Source organism: Oncorhynchus kisutch, unplaced genomic scaffold, assembly GCF_002021735.2.
Source record: "Oncorhynchus kisutch isolate 150728-3 unplaced genomic scaffold, Okis_V2 Okis01b-Okis20b_hom, whole genome shotgun sequence".
NCBI lineage: Eukaryota > Metazoa > Chordata > Actinopteri > Salmoniformes > Salmonidae > Oncorhynchus > Oncorhynchus kisutch.
The window spans coordinates 1121847-1139159 of NW_022261978.1; the positions used below are offsets into that span (position 1 = coordinate 1121847).

The following is a 17313-nucleotide window of genomic DNA, read 5'->3' on the forward strand; positions in this document are numbered from 1 at the left end:
TTGTGCAGTCTGTATATACTATGCCCCTGTGGTGGGGTCTGGTAGTGCAGTCTGTATGTACTATGCCCTTTGCGGCGGGGTCTGGTAGTGCAGTCTGTATATACTATGCCCCTTGTGGTGGGGTCTGGTAGTGCAGTATGTATATACTATGCCTCTGTGGTGGGGTCTGGTTGTGCAGTCTGTATATACTATGCCCCTGTGGTGGGGTCTGGTAGTGCAGTCTGTATGTACTATGCCCTTTGCGGCGGGGTCTGGTAGTGCAGTCTGTATATACTATGCCCCTTGTGGTGGGGTCTGGTAGTGCAGTCTGTATATACTATGCCCCTTGTGGTGGGGTCTGGTAGTGCAGGCTGTATATACTATGCCCCTGTGGTGGGGTCTGGTACTTCAGCCTGTATATACTATGCCCCTTGTGGTGGGGTCTGGTAGTGCAGTCTGTATATACTATGCCCCTGTGGTGGGGTTTGGTAGTGCAGTCTGTATATACTATGCCCCCTGTGGTGGGGTCTGGTAGTGCAGTCTGTATATACTATGCCCCTGTGGTGGGGTCTGGTAGTGCAGTCTGTATATACTATGCCCCCTGTGGGGGGTCTGGTAGTGCAGTCTGTATATACTATGCCCCTGTGGTGGGGTCTGGTAGTGCAGTCTGTATATACTATGCCCCTGTGGTGGGGTCTGGTAGTGCAGTCTGTATATACTATGCCCCCTGTGGTGGGGTCTGGTAGTGCAGTCTGTATATACTATGCCCCCTGTGGTGGGGTCTGGTAGTGCAGTCTGTATATACTATGCCCCCTGTGGTGGGGTCTGGTAGTGCAGTCTGTTTATACTATGCCCCTGTGGTGGGGTCTGGTAGTGCAGTCTGTATATACTATGCCCCTTGTGGTGGGGTCTGGTAGTGCAGTCTGTATATACTATGCCCCTGTGGTGGGGTCTGGTAGTGCAGTCTGTATGTACTATGCCCTTTGCGGCGGGGTCTGGTAGTGCAGTCTGTATATACTATGCCCCTTGTGGTGGGGTCTGGTAGTGCAGTATGTATATACTATGCCTCTGTGGTGGGGTCTGGTTGTGCAGTCTGTATATACTATGCCCCTGTGGTGGGGTCTGGTAGTGCAGTCTGTATGTACTATGCCCTTTGCGGCGGGGTCTGGTAGTGCAGTCTGTATATACTATGCCCCTTGTGGTGGGGTCTGGTAGTGCAGTCTGTATATACTATGCCCCTTGTGGTGGGGTCTGGTAGTGCAGGCTGTATATACTATGCCCCTTGTGGTGGGGTCTGGTAGTGCAGTCTGTATATACTATGCCCCTGTGGTGGGGTTTGGTAGTGCAGTCTGTATATACTATGCCCCCTGTGGTGGGGTCTGGTAGTGCAGTCTGTATATACTATGCCCCTGTGGTGGGGTCTGGTAGTGCAGTCTGTATATACTATGCCCCCTGTGGGGGGTCTGGTAGTGCAGTCTGTATATACTATGCCCCTGTGGTGGGGTCTGGTAGTGCAGTCTGTATATACTATGCCCCTGTGGTGGGGTCTGGTAGTGCAGTCTGTATATACTATGCCCCCTGTGGTGGGGTCTGGTAGTGCAGTCTGTATATACTATGCCCCCTGTGGTGGGGTCTGGTAGTGCAGTCTGTATATACTATGCCCCCTGTGGTGGGGTCTGGTAGTGCAGTCTGTTTATACTATGCCCCTGTGGTGGGGTCTGGTAGTGCAGTCTGTATATACTATGCCCCTTGTGGTGGGGTCTGGTATTGCAGTCTGTATATACTATGCCCCTGTGGTGGGGTCTGGTAGTGCAGTCTGTATATACTATGCCCCTGTGGTGGGGTCTGGTAGTGCAGCCTGTCTATACTATGCCCCTGTGGTGGGGTCTGGTACTGCAGTCTGTATATACTATGCCCCTTGTGGTGGGGTCTGGTATTGCAGTCTGTATATACTATGGCGGGGAGACAGAGAGACAGACAGACAGACACATGTTTTTAATATACAATTTTAATATAGAATTATAATTAATATAACATGTAAAAAACTGCAAATGCTTAAATGTATGTAATGTACTGATTACATTTTTTTTAATGAAAGAAAACAATATAGGATTACGTAATATAAAACATACAAATAAGTAATAATGTCTGACAGCAATACAAAGTAAATCATTAAACACATCAGGAGAAACTTGGCCCAAAAGCTACAAAAATGATAGAAAGCTGTTATCAATATTATCCTCATTAGTTACTGAGGAAAGTAGTACTATTGATGTTATAAAACATCTGTATATGGCAAAACCCCATAGGAACAGATCAGAAATGTCATCTTAAACTACAGATAGGAAACAGATTGGGACACAAGAAAAAATATGGAAATGGGAAAATCCCATTGAAAAAAAGCAGCAGCATAACCCATCCCATTTATCATCATAATAAGAACATTACAAATATATTCCACCATTTACTCAAAGCTAAAGTTCATGGTCTGGAAAACCATCTAGATATGGTTGCAAGAGAATAGAGGTGTGAGGCCTGGCTTTGGATTGGAACCGTAGCTCTTTAGTCCAGCTTCTTTGGTGAATCTCTTCAGTCTAGGATCTGTGTTGGTTCTCTTCAGTCCAGCTTCTGTGGTGATTCTCTTCCGTCTAGATTCAGTGGTGATTCTCTTCAGTCTAGGATCTGTGGTGATTCTCTTCAGTCTAGGATCTGTGGTGGTTCTCTTCAGTCCAGCTTCTGTGGTGATTCTCTTCAGTCTAGGATCTGTGGTGGTTCTCTTCAGTCCAGCTTCTGTGGTGGTTCTCTTCAGTCCAGCTTCTGTGGTGGTTCTCTTCATTCCAGGTTCTGTGGTGGTTCTCTTCAGTCCAGGTTCTGTGGTGGTTCTATTCAGTCCAGGCTCTGTGGTGGTTCACTATCTCTCTGAGGGGATGTGTCACTGGGTGAGTCTCTCACATTCTGAACAAACACACACTTTATACACCACTTCATAAAATGACACACACACACACACACACACACACACACACACACACACACACACACACACACACACACACACACACACACACACACACACACACACACACACACACACACACACACACACACACACACACACACACACACACACACACACACACACACACCTACTGCCTGGATGTCACTCTGGTGACCTGGTATTCTTCTTCAGAGATGTGCACTTGTTACTGTTAGGGTCAGAATGGACACTCTGTATAGAGAAAGAGAGAGTGAGTGAGTGAGTGAGTGAGGGAGGGAAATGCATGAGCACTTTGAGACACCTCTATCATTTTCTCTAAACAAACACATAATAAGAGACTTACTGCCAGAGAGTCGTAGTCAGGGGACATGGTCCTCATGTTCAGACCTGTGTAAGTGTCACTGTTACAGTCAGGATGGACACTCTGTAGAGAGAGAGAGAGAACATGCTAACAGCAAAAATAGTGTGAAAGAGACTGTCGTGATACAGTAGATTAATGTCACCAGGTGTGAAGGTGGAGGTGTAACTGATATAATCACCTGTGTGTCTGTTGTGGCATCACTTTCTCCTGTGTATCTCCTGTAAAGAGGAACAGAGTGAGTTATGCTCTCTACTGACCTCTAGTGGAGGTTAATATACATTTCATATTTAACCCTGGCTAGAAAATCCTCACCTCTTCAGAGTGCAGTAGATGGTGAGGAGCAGAGCTCCAGCAGTCAGGACAGCCCCCACCCCCATTACAGGAACCCAGGGAAACACTGCTGCAGGATTTACTGGGTTTAAGTGTCAAGAGGTTAGAACACATATCTGCTTGTATTTATTATGGATCCCCTTTAGGTCCAGCAAAATTAAGCCAGTTCTACAATTTTAAAACATTACAATACACTCACAATAGATTTCACAACACATTAAATGTGTGACCTCAGGCCCCTACTCTACTACCACAGATATACAATACACAATCCATGTGTACATGTGTTTGTATTTCATACCTGTCAAATCTGTCATCTCACAGAGCACCAGAAATAGACAAAACATGACATACTTACACATGACATAAATATGGACAGGGATGGAAGTCTCTGTCCCTTTAATGTTGCTAGCTTCACAGTAGTATTCTCCTCTGTCCTCAGAGCTGATGTTAGTGATGCTGTAACTCTGTCCTGATGCTTTTGGTGAGGTTACGTTCTTCTTGTACCAGGTGTATTTGTCCACAGGTGGGTTGGCATCACTGCTGCAGGTCAGAGTCACTGAACTGCCCTCCACTATGTCACCAGAGGGACTGACTGATACTGAGGTGACCTTTGGTCCATCTGATGTTAAAGACAGTGGATTTAAAAAGATAACTAATTAGGTCAGTTAAAAATGTGATATACATTTTCCACAATTGTAGTTTTCCACACAATTATTTTTAGATTCACCTTCCTACTGAAGATGATCAATTCAAGTATAGTTAACTAAAGGTTTAAACCCCATGTACTCACATCTGACAGTGAGAGTCTCTTCAGCAGAGGGGAGATCCTCATGTCCTTCTACAGCACAGGAGTATCTGCCTGTATCCTCACTGCTGACTGAGAATAGGATATAGACAGGAGAGGAGGTGTTGCTGTTTGGTATAGGCTGTCTATTCTTATACCAACTGTAGGCTGTGTTGGAGACCAGTGTACATTTGGTTCTACATCTCAGTGTGACATTCTCCCTCTCTGACACAGATGTAGGATCCATCTCCAACACAACATCTAGAGTAAAAGGAACCACATCATTATTCTCCTCCTATATATGTCCTTTTATGTGAAATGTAACATTTGGTATTTTTCCATCACATAACACTACTGTGTCTGTATGACTTCCCTTACTAAGGTAATTACAGTAATAGATGTGAGACGACAGATTACCTGTGACAGTCAGGGAGACAGGTGAGCCAGAAAACTTTTCTCCAGATGTTATGAATCTGAATCTGAACCCAGCAGAGTCATTCAATCTCAGGTCTGTGATTCTCAGAGTACAGTCACTCTCCTTATCCCCAAGGTACTCTATATGACCCTCATACCCTGGCACTGAGCTCAGATCTTCAGGATCCCTACCAGACCATTTAGTAAACCAGAAAGCTTGTTTGATCTCATGATAACTGGGATGTGTGTAAGAGCAGGATATGTCCACTGTTGACCCCTTCAAGGCACAGATTCTCTGATGGGTGTAAGTCACACTCCAACACTTCTGACCTGAAATACAAGAAGACAATAGAACACCTTATATAAATCTTTCATTACAATATCTACCGATATACACTGACGTTGTTTATGAAGTAGAAAATCTAAGTTTAACAGTTTACATTCGTGACAACCATAATTTGAATAATGATCCATATTAATTGATTCATTGGCATAAGTCTCACAACCTGAAACAAACATGTATGAGATGTTTATTTTTAAAAACACACTCACACACTGCAGGAGAGAAGATATTCTCATAGCCTTTTACAGCACAGGAGTAGCTGTCTGCATCACTAAAGGAGTCGGAGTCCAGTCTGGAAGTGTCCTCCTTTACTTTGTGTCCGTTCTTGTACCAGATGTAGGTGGGGTTGTCAGTCAGAGTACAGGTGGTGATACAGGTCAGTGTCCTCTTCCCTGCCTCTGTGGCAGGAGTCACCTTCACCTGCAGGTCTGAATACAGAGTCAATGACAATAACATCATTAAACCAAAAGTGTATTATGGATACAAAAATGTATAATTAAACATCTAATAGAAATGTATGTATAAACATGATCCAGTGTTACCTGTGACAGTCAGAGTTGTTCCAGGGAAACTGTGTCCCCATCTTGATGTCTGTGTGTTGAATATGAACTTGTACTCAGCAGAGTCCTCCTCTCTCAGATCTGTGATTCTCAGATCTGTGATTCTCAGGGTGGAGCGACCTCTCTCCTTCTCTCCAACATACTCCACACGACCTGCATACCCTGGGTCTGTGGTTAGGTCCTCAGGCATCAACTTATCCCTCCACCTAGATTTCTGTTTAGAACTAAACCAGAGTGATGATGTGACAGTATCATAACCACTGCCATAAGTACAAGATATGTCCACTGTTGACCCTTTCAAGGCACAGATTGTCCTCTTGGTGTAAGTCACTATGTTGCAGTCCTGACCCTGGACACCTGAAATATAATTGAATCACATGAGTACATTATACAGTATTTTCAGTTATTTTCAGAAATGAATCAAATTCTGTATACATGCTGTATGAGATTCCATATTAGATTCCCACTCACACACTGCAGGAGAGTGGAGGTCCTCATGGCCTTCTACAGCACAGGAGTAGCTGTCTTCATAGTTACTGGAGACTGGGTCTTTGTACTGGGGGGAGGTGCTCTCATCTAGATGTTGTCCGTTCTTGTACCAGATGTAGGTGGGGTTGTCAGTCAGAGTACAGGTGGTGCTACAGGTCAGTGTCTTATCCTGATGTCCACCAGTCACCTTCACCTGAAGACCTGGAGAAAAAACAATATCACTGTAAATCCCTTTATCACTGACTTATCACTCTAATACAAAGATGGAAGAAATCCTATGTTATACAGACAAATACAAACCAAGACATTTATCCTGAACTAAATGAAATTCAACAGTTTAACTGTATTGAATGTAACTGTACCTGTGACAGACAGAGTGACTCCAGGTTCACCAGTATATAGAATGTAACTGTACCTGTGACAGACAGAGTGACTCCAGGTTCGCCAGTATATCTCCATTTCCCAGTCTGATCTGTAAATCGGAATTTGTACGTAGCTGAGTCACTCTCTCTCAGGTCTGTGATTGTCAGGGTGTGTCCATTCTCTTTATCCTTACGGTACGTCACACGACCTTTGTAGTCTGGGTCATCACTCAGACTTACAGGACCAACAGCATCATATTTGTTGAACCAGAAGGTTGTTCTGACTGTACCACTGGGATATGTGTAAGAGCAGGACGGCTCTACTGATGACCCCTTCAAGACACAGATACTCTGAGTGGTGTAAGTCACACTCCAGCCATCCTGACCCAGTACCACTGAAACACAGTCACACAACACAATGGTGTCAGAATTAAGACAAGGCCAATTGGCTCACACTGAATGTAGGGGTTGTTCACACGTTGTTGCTGTAGTTGCTGAGTGTGAATGGAAACTGTAGAAAAGCATCACTCAGTGAGGTGTGAAAGATAACTATTTAAAGTGAAGTGGAGACGCCTAACAGAACACATCAGAATAACATTATGTTTCTTATCCTTTTAGAAATGTCTGTAGATTGTTAAACAGAGCAACTAAAAGATAAGAATGAGACCATACCTGCTACAGACCAGAGAAAGACCATACCTGCTACAGACCAGAGAAAGACCACCAACACACTTCCTGCTGTTCTCAAGGACATTGTTGCATCTCCCACCCTGCAGTCTTCGAAACATAAACAACAACAACTCACTCTATAGCTGTGAGTAATGTGTGTGATGTGTTGAATCTGTCTATTTAAGATTTAACATCTATTTAAGATGACTTGATGCATGATGCAAAGTCTATTTCCTAATGGATACAATAAAGTCATCATCATCATCATCAACAACATATTGAACAGATCTGTATTACTGTAAACACATATTTCTACATTGATCGTTCTGAAGCTGTTTTCGTCTCAGAACCCCAAATATAGGAGGATAAATGTTCCATCCTTTACGGTCCGTCAAGCTGTACAGCAGCCTAAAGACTGACCACCAGGTTGAATGATAGCTGCTATCACCAAGCTGTACAGTAGCCTAAAGACTGATCACCAGGTTGAATGATAGCTGCTATCACCAAGCTGTACAGCAGCCTAAAGACTGACCACCAGGTTGAATGATAGCTGCTATCACCAAGCTGTACAGCAGCCTAAAGACTGACCACCAGGTTGAATGATAGCTGCTATCACCAAGCTGTACAGCAGCCTAAAGACTGATCACCAGGTTTAGCTGCTATCACCAAGCTGTACAGCAGCCTAAAGACTGACCACCAGGTTGAATGATAGCTGCTATCACCAAGCTGTACAGCAGCCTAAAGACTGATCACCAGGTTGAATGATAGCTGCTATCACCAAGCTGTGAGGATAAACAGCAAGTGACACACACACACACTTTTTTAAGGGGGTAGCTCAGCTTCAATATTGCAGATAGATTGTGGCTTCCATCAATGTAATTGTCTGAATCATTTCCAATTCCCTATTTATCATTTTTGTAAATATATACAATATATATCAACGATAAATATATATATATATATACATTATATTTAATATATACTAATATGCTATATATATAAAGTATATATCATATATATAAATATATAAATATATATAGACTTGTTTTCGAGTTGCTGTGCGTTTTGTTGCCAACCTATTTTGCTACCTGACAACTTTACGGTTTTTACTTTTAATTACCGTTTATATATATATATATTTTTTTTTCCCTCAACTTTTTCACTCCGGAAGCTTTATCTGGACACGATTCGTCAGGACCTCCAACAGCCGAAGCTAAGTAGTAACATTAACATGATGCCTTCTAATTGCAGTCGCTGTACTCGCCTTACGGCGAGGATAGCTGTGCTACAAGCCCAGCTTCAGACGCAATCGTTAGGCAAGGGTAATTTCAGTGTAGGAAAGGATGAAACAGCGTCTGTGCCACCAGTAAGTACAGATAGTAGTATAAATCCCCTGGCACAAAGGAAATGCTGTAGGAACGCTCAACCGGTGTCGCTCATTCAGCCGACAGAAACTTTCAACCGGTTTTCCCCATTAAGCAGCGAGTTGGAGTCAGAGGCCGAGTCTTCTCTGGTCTCTACTCCTCTCGTTACGGGGTCTGAGACGCCGAAGCTTCCCACCATTAGCTCTGACAAACTGAAAACTCTAGTCATTGGCGACTCCATTACCCGCAGTATTAGACTTAAAACGAATCATCCAGCGATCATACACTGTTTACCGGGGGGCAGGGCTACCGACGTTAAGGCTAATCTGAAGATGGTGCTGGCTAAAGCTAAAACTGGCGAGTGTATAGAGTATAGATATATTGTTATCCACGTCGGTACCAACGATGTTAGGATGAAACAGTCAGAGATCACCAAGCGCAACATAGCTTCTGCGTGTAAATCAGCTAGAAAGATGTGTCGGCATCGAGTAATTGTCTCTGGCCCCCTCCCAGTTAGGGGGAGTGATGAGCTCTACAGCAGAGTTTTCTGCCCCTCCCAAAAGATAGAATTTGTAGATAATTGGCCCTCTTTCTGGGACTCACCCACAAACAGGACTGAGTGTAGTCAGCTCAGCTATCACCATTGAGACCGTGTCTGTGCCTCGACCTGGGTTGGGCAAAACTAAACATGGCGGTGTTCGCCTTAGCAATCTCACTAGGATAAAGACCACCTCCATTCCTGTCAGTATTGAAAGAGATCATGATACCTCATCTCAAAATAGGGCTACTTAATGTTAGATTCCTTACTTCAAAGGCAATTATAGTCAATGAACTAATCACTGATCATAATCTTGATGTGATTGGCCTGACTGAAACATGGCTTAAGCCTGATGAATTTACTGTGTTAAATGAGGCCTCACCTCCTGGCTACACTAGTGACCATATCCCCCGTGCATCCCGCAAAGGCGGAGGTGTTGCTAACATTTACGATAGCAAATTTAAATTTACAAAAAAAAATGACGTTTTCGTCTTTTGAGCTTCTAGTCATGAAATCTATGCAGCCTACTCAATCACTTTTTATAGCTACTGTTTACAGGCCTCCTGGGCCATATACAGCGTTCCTCACTGAATTCCCTGAATTCCTATCGGACCTTGTAGTCATAGCAGATAATATTCTAATCTTTGGTGACTTTAATATTCACATGGAAAAGTCCACAGACCCACTCCAAAAGGCTTTCGGAGCCATCATCGACTCAGTGGGTTTTGTCCAACATGTCTCTGGACCCACTCACTGTCACAGTCATACGCTGGACCTAGTTTTGTCCCATGGAATAAATGTTGTGGATCTTAATGTTTTTCCTCATAATCCTGGACTATCGGACCACCATTTTATTACGTTTGCAATTGCAACAAATAATCTGCTCAGACCCCAACCAAGGAACATCAAAAGTCGTGCTAATAGTTCACAGACTACACAAAGATTCCTTGATGTCCTTCCAGATTCCCTCTGTCTACCCAAGGACGCCAGAGGACAAAAATCAGTTAACCACCTGACTGAGGAACTCAATTTAACCTTGCGCAATACCCTAGATGCAGTTGCACCCCTAAAAACTAAAAACATTTCTCATAAGAAACTAGCTCCCTGGTACACAGAAAATACCCGAGCTCTGAAGCAAGCTCCCAGAAAATTGGAACGGAAATGGCGCCACACCAAACTGGAAGTCTTCCGACTAGCTTGGAAAGACAGTACCGTGCAGTACCGAAGAGCCCTTACTGCTGCTCGATCATCCTATTTTTCTAACTTAATTGAGGAAAATAAGAACCATCCGTAATTCCTTTTTGATACTGTCGCAAAGCTAACTAAAAAGCAGCATTCCCCAAGAGAGGATGACTTTCACTTTAGCAGTGATAAATTCATGAACTTCTTTGAGGAAAAGATTATGATTATTAGAAAGCAAATTACGGACTCCTCTTTAAATCTGCGTATTCCTTCAAAGCTCAGTTGTCCTGAGTCTGCACAACTCTCCCAGGACCTAGGATCAAGAGAGACGCTGAAGTGTTTTAGTAATATATCTCTTGACACAATGATGAAAATAATCATGGCCTCTAAACCTTCAAGCTGCATACTGGACCCTATTCCAACTAAACTACTGAAAGAGCTGCTTCCTGTGCTTGGCCCTCCTATGTTGAACATAATAAACGGCTCTCTATCCACCGGATGTGTACCAAACTCACTAAAAGTGGCAGTAATAAGGCCTCTCTTGAAAAAGCCAAACCTTGATCCAGAAAATATAAAAAACTATCGGCCTATATCGAATCTTCCATTCCTCTCAAAACTTTTAGAAAAGGCTGTTGCGCAGCAACTTACTGCCTTCCTGAAGACAAACAATGTATACGAAATGCTCCAGTCTGGTTTTAGACCCCATCATAGCACTGAGACGGCACTTGTGAAGGTGGGAAATGACATTTTAATGGCATCGGACCGAGGCTCTGCATCTGTCCTCGTGCTCCTAGACCTTAGTGCTGCTTTTGATACCATCGATCACCACATTCTTTTGGAGAGATTGGAACCCCAAATTGGTCTACACGGACAAGTTCTGGCCTGGTTTAGATCTTATCTGTTGGAAAGATATCAGTTTGTCTCTGTGAATGGTTTGTCCTCTGACAAATCAACTGTAAATTTCGGTGTTCCGTTTTAGGACCACTATTGTTTTCACTATATATTTTACGTCTTGGGGATGTTATTCGAAAACATAATGTTAACTTTCACTGCTATGCGGATGACACACAGCTGTACATTTCAATGAAACATGGTGAAGCCCCAAAATTGCCCTTGCTAGAAGCCTGTGTTTCAGACATAAGGAAGTGGATGGCTGCAAACGTTCTACTTTTAAACTCGGACAAAACAGAGATGCTTGTTCTAGGTCCCAAGAAACAAAGAGATCTTCTGTTGAATCTGACAATTAATCTTAATGGTTGTACAGTCGTCTCAAATAAAACTGTGAAGGACCTCGGCATTACTCTGGACCCTGATCTCTCTTTTGAAGAACATATCAAGACCATTTCAAGGACAGCATTTTTCCATCTACGTAACATTGCAAAAATCAGAAACTTTCTGTCCAAAAATGATGCAGAAAAATTCATCCATGCTTTTGTCACTTCTAGGTTAGACTACTGCAATGCTCTACTTTCCGGCTACCCGGATAAAGCACTAAATAAACTTCAGTTGGTGCTAAATACGGCTGCTAGAATCCTGATTAGAACCCAAAAATTTGATCATATTACTCCAGTGCTAGCCTCTCTACACTGGCTTCCTGTCAAAGCAAGGGCTGATTTCAAGGTTTTACTGCTAACCTACAAAGCATTACATGGGCTTGCTCCTACCTATCTCTCTTATTTGGTCCTGCCGTACATACCTACACGTACGCTGCGGTCACAAGACGCAGGCCTCCTAATTGTCCCTAGAATTTCTAAGCAAACAGCTGGAGGCAGGGCTTTCTCCTATCGAGCTCCATTTTTATGGAACGGTCTGCCTACCCATGTCAGAGACGCAAACTCGGTCTCAACCTTTAAGTCTTTACTGAAGACTCGTCTCTTCAGTGAGTCATATGATTGAGTGTAGTCTGGCCCAGGAGTGGGAAGGTGAACGGAAAGGCTCTGGAGCAACGAACCGCCCTTGCTGTCTCTGCCTGGCCGGTTCCCCTCTTTCCACTGGGATTCTCTGCCTCTAACCCTATTACAGGGGCTGAGTCACTGGCTTACTGGGGCCCTCTCATGCCGTCCCTGGAAGGGGTGCGTCACCTGAGTGGGTTGATTCACTGATGTGGTCATCCTGTCTGGGTTGGCGCCCCCCCTTGGGTTGTGCCATGGCGGAGATCTTTGTGGGCTATACTCGGCCCTGTCTCAGGATGGTAAGTTGGTGGTTGAAGATATCCCTCTAGTGGTGTGGGGGCTGTGCTTTGGCAAAGTGGGTGGGGTTATATCCTTCCTGTTTGGCCCTGTCCGGGGGTGTCCTCGGATGGGTCCACAGTGTCTCCTGACCCCTCCTGTCTCAGCCTCCAGTATTTATGCTGCAGTAGTTTATGTGTCAGGGGGCTAGGGTCAGTTTGTTATATCTGGAGTACTTCTCCTGTCCTATTCGGTGTCCTATGTGAAACTAAGTGTGCGTTCTCTAATTCTCTCCTTCTCTCTCTCGGAGGACCTGAGCCCTAGGACCATGCCCCAGGATTACCTGACATGATGACTCCTTGCTGTCCCCAGTCCACCTGGCCGTGCTGCTGCTCCAGTTTCAACTGTTCTGCCTTCTTATTATTCGAACATGCTGATCATTTATGAACATTTGAACATCTTGGCCATGTTCTGTTTTAATCTCCACCCGGCACAGCCAGAAGAGGACTGGCCACCCCACATATGCTCTCTCTAATTCTCTCTTTTTTTTCTCTCTCTCTCGGAGGACCTGAGCCCTAGGACCATGCCCCAGGACTACCTGACATGATGACTCCTTGCTGTCCCCAGTCCATCTGACTGTGCTGCTGCTCCAGTTTCAACTGTTCTGCCTTATTATTATACGACCATGCTGGTCATTTATGAACATTTGAACATCTTGGCCATGTTCTGTTATAATCTCCATCCGGCACAGCCAGAAGAGGACTGGCCACCCCACATAGCCTGGTTTCTCTCTAGGTTTCTTCCAAGGTTTTGGCCTTTCTAGGGAGTTTTTCCTAGCCACCGTGCTACTACACATACTACACATTGCTTGCTGTTTGGGGTTTTAGCCTGGGTTTCTGTACAGCACTTTGAGATATCAGCTGATGTACGAAGGGCTATATAAATACATTTGATTTGATTTGATTTTGATTTTGATTTTATTTAAAGGCTAGAGCTTCCGCTTTCAAGGAACGGGACACTAATCCGGACGCATAAAGAAATTCTGCGACCACATCTAGATGAGCAATCAAACCGGAAACGCGTCAATACAGGACTAAGGCTGAATTCTACTACGCTGGCTCTGAAGCGAGAAGCTTGTGGCTGGGCTTGCAAACTATCATGAATTACAAAGGGAAATCCAGCCGCGAGCTGCCCAGTGACACAAGTCCACCAGATGAGCTACAGTAAATTACTTCTATGCTCACTTAGTCTATTATCTATCCTGATGCCTAGGCACTTTACCCCTCCCTATGGGGCAGCAGGTAGCCTAGCGGTTAAGAGCGTTGGGCCAGTAAAGGTTGCTGTTTTGACTTCCTGAACTGGCAAAAGCAGTAAATTCTGCAGTTCTGCCCTTGAGCAAGGCAGTTAACCCACAACAACAACTGCTCCCGGGCATCGATTACGTCCATTTATGCAGCCCCACGCACCTCTCAGATTCAGAGGGGTTGAATTAAATGTAGAAGACACATTTCAGTTGAATGCATTCAGTTGTGCAACTGACTAGGTATCCCCCTTTCCCTTATATGTATGTACACAAACACCTCAATTACCTCGTACCCCTGCACATCGACTCTGTACTGTGAAACAGATGTTATTTTTTACTCGTTATTGATATTCGTTATTCACTCTGTATTTATTCCTTGTGTCACTATTTCCCTCAAAACATTTATACAGTGTAAGTATTCAGACCCCTTTACCTATTTATACATTTTGTTACGTTACAGCCTTATTCTAAAATGGAATAAATAAACCATTTCCCTCATCATTCTACACAGGATGCACCATAAAGACAAAACAAAAACTGTTTTTTAACACAATTATTCATAACCTTTGTTATGAGATTCGAAATTGAGCTCAGGTGTATCATGTGTCCATTGATCGTCCTTAAAATGTGATTGGAGTCCACCTGTGGTAAATTCATGTCTATATAAGGTCCCAGAGTTGACTATTCATGTCAGAGAAAAAACCAAGCCATGACGTCGAAGGAATTGTCTGTAGAGCTCCGAGACAGGATTGGGTCTAGGCAAAGATTTGGGGAAGGGTAAAAAACATGTCTGCAGCATTGAAGGTCCCCAAGAACACAGTGGCCTCCATCATTCTATAATGGAAGAGCAATCGGAGGAGAAGGGCCTTGGTCAGGTAGGTGACCAAGAACTCGATGGTCACTCTGACAGAGCTTCAGTGTAATACTACTCCTAAACACAACCCACCATCACTGTGTCTCATGTTAATACTATTCCTAAACACAACCCACCATCACTGTGTCTCATGTTAATACTACTCCTAAACACAACCCACCATCACTGTGTCTCATGTTAATACTACTCCTAAACACAACCCACCATCACTGTGTCTCATGTTAATACTACTCCTAAACACAACCCACCATCACTGTGTCTCATGTTAATACTACTCCTAAACACAACCCACCATCACTGTGTCTCATGTTAATACTACTCCTAAACACAACCCACCATCACTGTGTCTCATGTTAATACTACTCCTAAACACAACCCACCATCACTGTGTCTCATGTTAATACTACTCCTAAACACAACCCACCATCACTGTGTCTCATGTTAATACTACTCCTAAACACAACCCACCATCACTGTGTCTCATGTTAATACTACTCCTAAACACAACCCACCATCACTGTGTCTCATGTTAATACTATTCCTAAACACAACCCACCATCACTGTGTCTCATGTTAATACTACTCCTAAACACAACCCACCATCACTGTGTCTCATGTTAATACTATTCCTAAACACAACCCACCATCACTGTGTCTCATGTTAATACTACTCCTAAACACAACCCACCATCACTGTGTCTCATGTTAATACTACTCCTGTACACAACCACCATCACTGTGTCACTACTACTCCTAAAGCTCTTACGAAGAATCCACTTAATCACTCTTACTGTCACGCTTTAGGCCATTTTCAAAATGTATTGCTCTCAGAGCTCTTAAAACAGCATGTACAAGTCTTTATGTGAAACCACATGTACAATGTACATCCCATCTTTTTATAGCATACAATATATCTCTGTATTTGTCAAGGGTGCAAATCATTTTGGTCATGACTCTGTATCCAACAATCAGATTCATATGTAAAAATACATTTACACTCACTCACTCACTCACTCACTCACTCACTCACTCACTCACTCACAGTTATACTTGACCCTGTTAAACTTACACTGTTAAACGGTTAAACAGTGAACATTGAATGGAGATCTGGGTATTACTGGTATACTCTACTCTACTGATCATGTTTTAAACATGTAAATGAATAAACTGAACTAAACTAAACACATGAAACCACAGTCCAGGGTCAGTATTCACCAAGTGTATCAGAGTAGGAGAGCTGATCTGGGATCAGTTCAGCCTTTTAGATCATAATTATATGGACCGTCTGAGACACTTTATGAATACAGGCCCTGATGTTACAACCAGAACACAGTTCAAAATAAACCAACAAGTACAAAGATACAGGAAGTCATGTGATGTTTGGATAAAAACATCAAAACTAGAACTATATTTCAAGATATCGTCAAGTGTACTTACAGAGTGAAGTGAAGAGGAGAGGTCTTGAACAGTCAGTCAACGCACTGTCACTGCGTGGAAACAAGAAGTAGTCTACTGTAAGTATTAGTAGAAGCAGACATAGCCTAAGTGTGAGTTCTGTGGTTGACACATTTTAAAGTAGTCTAGTCAGGGCATTAACATGCAGCAACAACATGTCACATAAGGGATGTTACTGTATCTAAATAGAAAATGGTCTAAAGTCAGAATACTGTAGTTGCATTTCTTTATATGAGGAGTGGACCTACATGTTTTACAAGAGACAACATGTGACCCATTCCCATCACTCCTCATCAGCTGGTACTGAAGGTTCCAGAACAGATGAAAGGGGAGTATCTTTGGTTCCAGTGTTCTAGACTAGAGCTCTCCCTACTGACATCTCTACATTACTGCAGCCTCCAGGCTTCATATGTCCCTACAAGTCTGATGAAAATGTCTAAAATAGAAGGTAGAAAATGTCAAAAATATATATAGAATAAAACAGTCATGCACGTTAAAGTGCACCATCACTGTGTCTCATGTTAATACTACTCCTAAACACAACCCACCATCACTGTGTCTCATGTTAATCCTACACCTAAACACAACCCACCATTACTGTGTCTCATGTTAATCCTACACCTAAACACAACCCACCATCACTGTGTCTCATGTTAATACTACTCCTTAACACAACCCACCATCACTGTGTCTCATGTTAATACAACTCCTAAACACAACCCACCATCACTGTGTCTCATGTTAATACTACTCCTTAACACAACCCACCATCACTGTGTCTCATGTTAATACTACTCCTAAACACAACCCACCATCACTGTGTCTCATGTTAATACTACTCCTAAACACAACCCACCATCACTGTGTCTCATGTTAATACTACTCCTAAACACAACCCACCATCACTGTGTCTCATGTTAATACTACTCCTAAACACAACCCACCATCACTGTGTCTCATGTTAATACTACTCCTAAACACAACCCACCATCACTGTGTCTCATGTTAATACTACTCCTAAACACAACCCACCATCACTGTGTCTCATGTTAATACTACTCCTAAACACAACCCACCATCACTGTGTCTCATGTTAATACTACTCCTAAACACAACCCACCATCACTGTGTCTCATG

At 43.3% G+C, this 17313-nt stretch overlaps 2 protein-coding genes across 3 annotated transcripts in view; both read right to left on the reverse strand.

Moving 5' to 3' along the window:
• The window catches only part of LOC109878263 (B-cell receptor CD22-like), a 108299-nt gene that overhangs the window by 8872 nt on the left and 82114 nt on the right, over positions 1-17313 (reverse strand). The gene's annotated exons all lie outside the window — the stretch shown is intronic.
• Positions 1972-16453, reverse strand: LOC109886688 (sialoadhesin). 2 transcript variants are annotated; one of them, XM_031811549.1, is made up of 14 exons: positions 16159-16453; positions 7323-7400; positions 6677-7018; positions 6244-6462; positions 5755-6129; positions 5422-5640; positions 4873-5199; positions 4462-4716; positions 4027-4290; positions 3651-3750; positions 3517-3556; positions 3321-3401; positions 3130-3208; positions 1972-2898 (listed from the first exon to the last, which is right to left on the reverse strand). In XM_031811549.1, the coding sequence occupies exons 2-13, from the start codon at positions 7375-7377 to the stop codon at positions 3140-3142; spliced, it is 2346 nt and encodes a 781-aa protein (XP_031667409.1). In that variant the 5' UTR covers positions 7378-7400; positions 16159-16453; the 3' UTR covers positions 1972-2898; positions 3130-3139. The 2 variants fall into 2 exon arrangements, with proteins under 2 accessions (XP_031667409.1, XP_031667408.1); XM_031811548.1 differs by having other exon boundaries at positions 3126-3208; positions 16159-16449.

Coding starts and splice junctions, on each gene's coding strand:
- LOC109886688 (XM_031811549.1), bottom strand. CDS start 7,377: ATGTCCTTGAGAACAGCAGGAAGTGTGTTGGTGGTCTTTCTCTGGTCT. Junction 5,200..5,421: donor TATCTTCTCTCCTGCAGTGT/GTGAGTGTGTTT, acceptor CTTGTATTTCAG/GTCAGAAGTGTTGGAGTGTG. Junction 3,402..3,516: donor ATGCCACAACAGACACACAG/GTGATTATATCA, acceptor CTCTCTCTACAG/AGTGTCCATCCTGACTGTAA.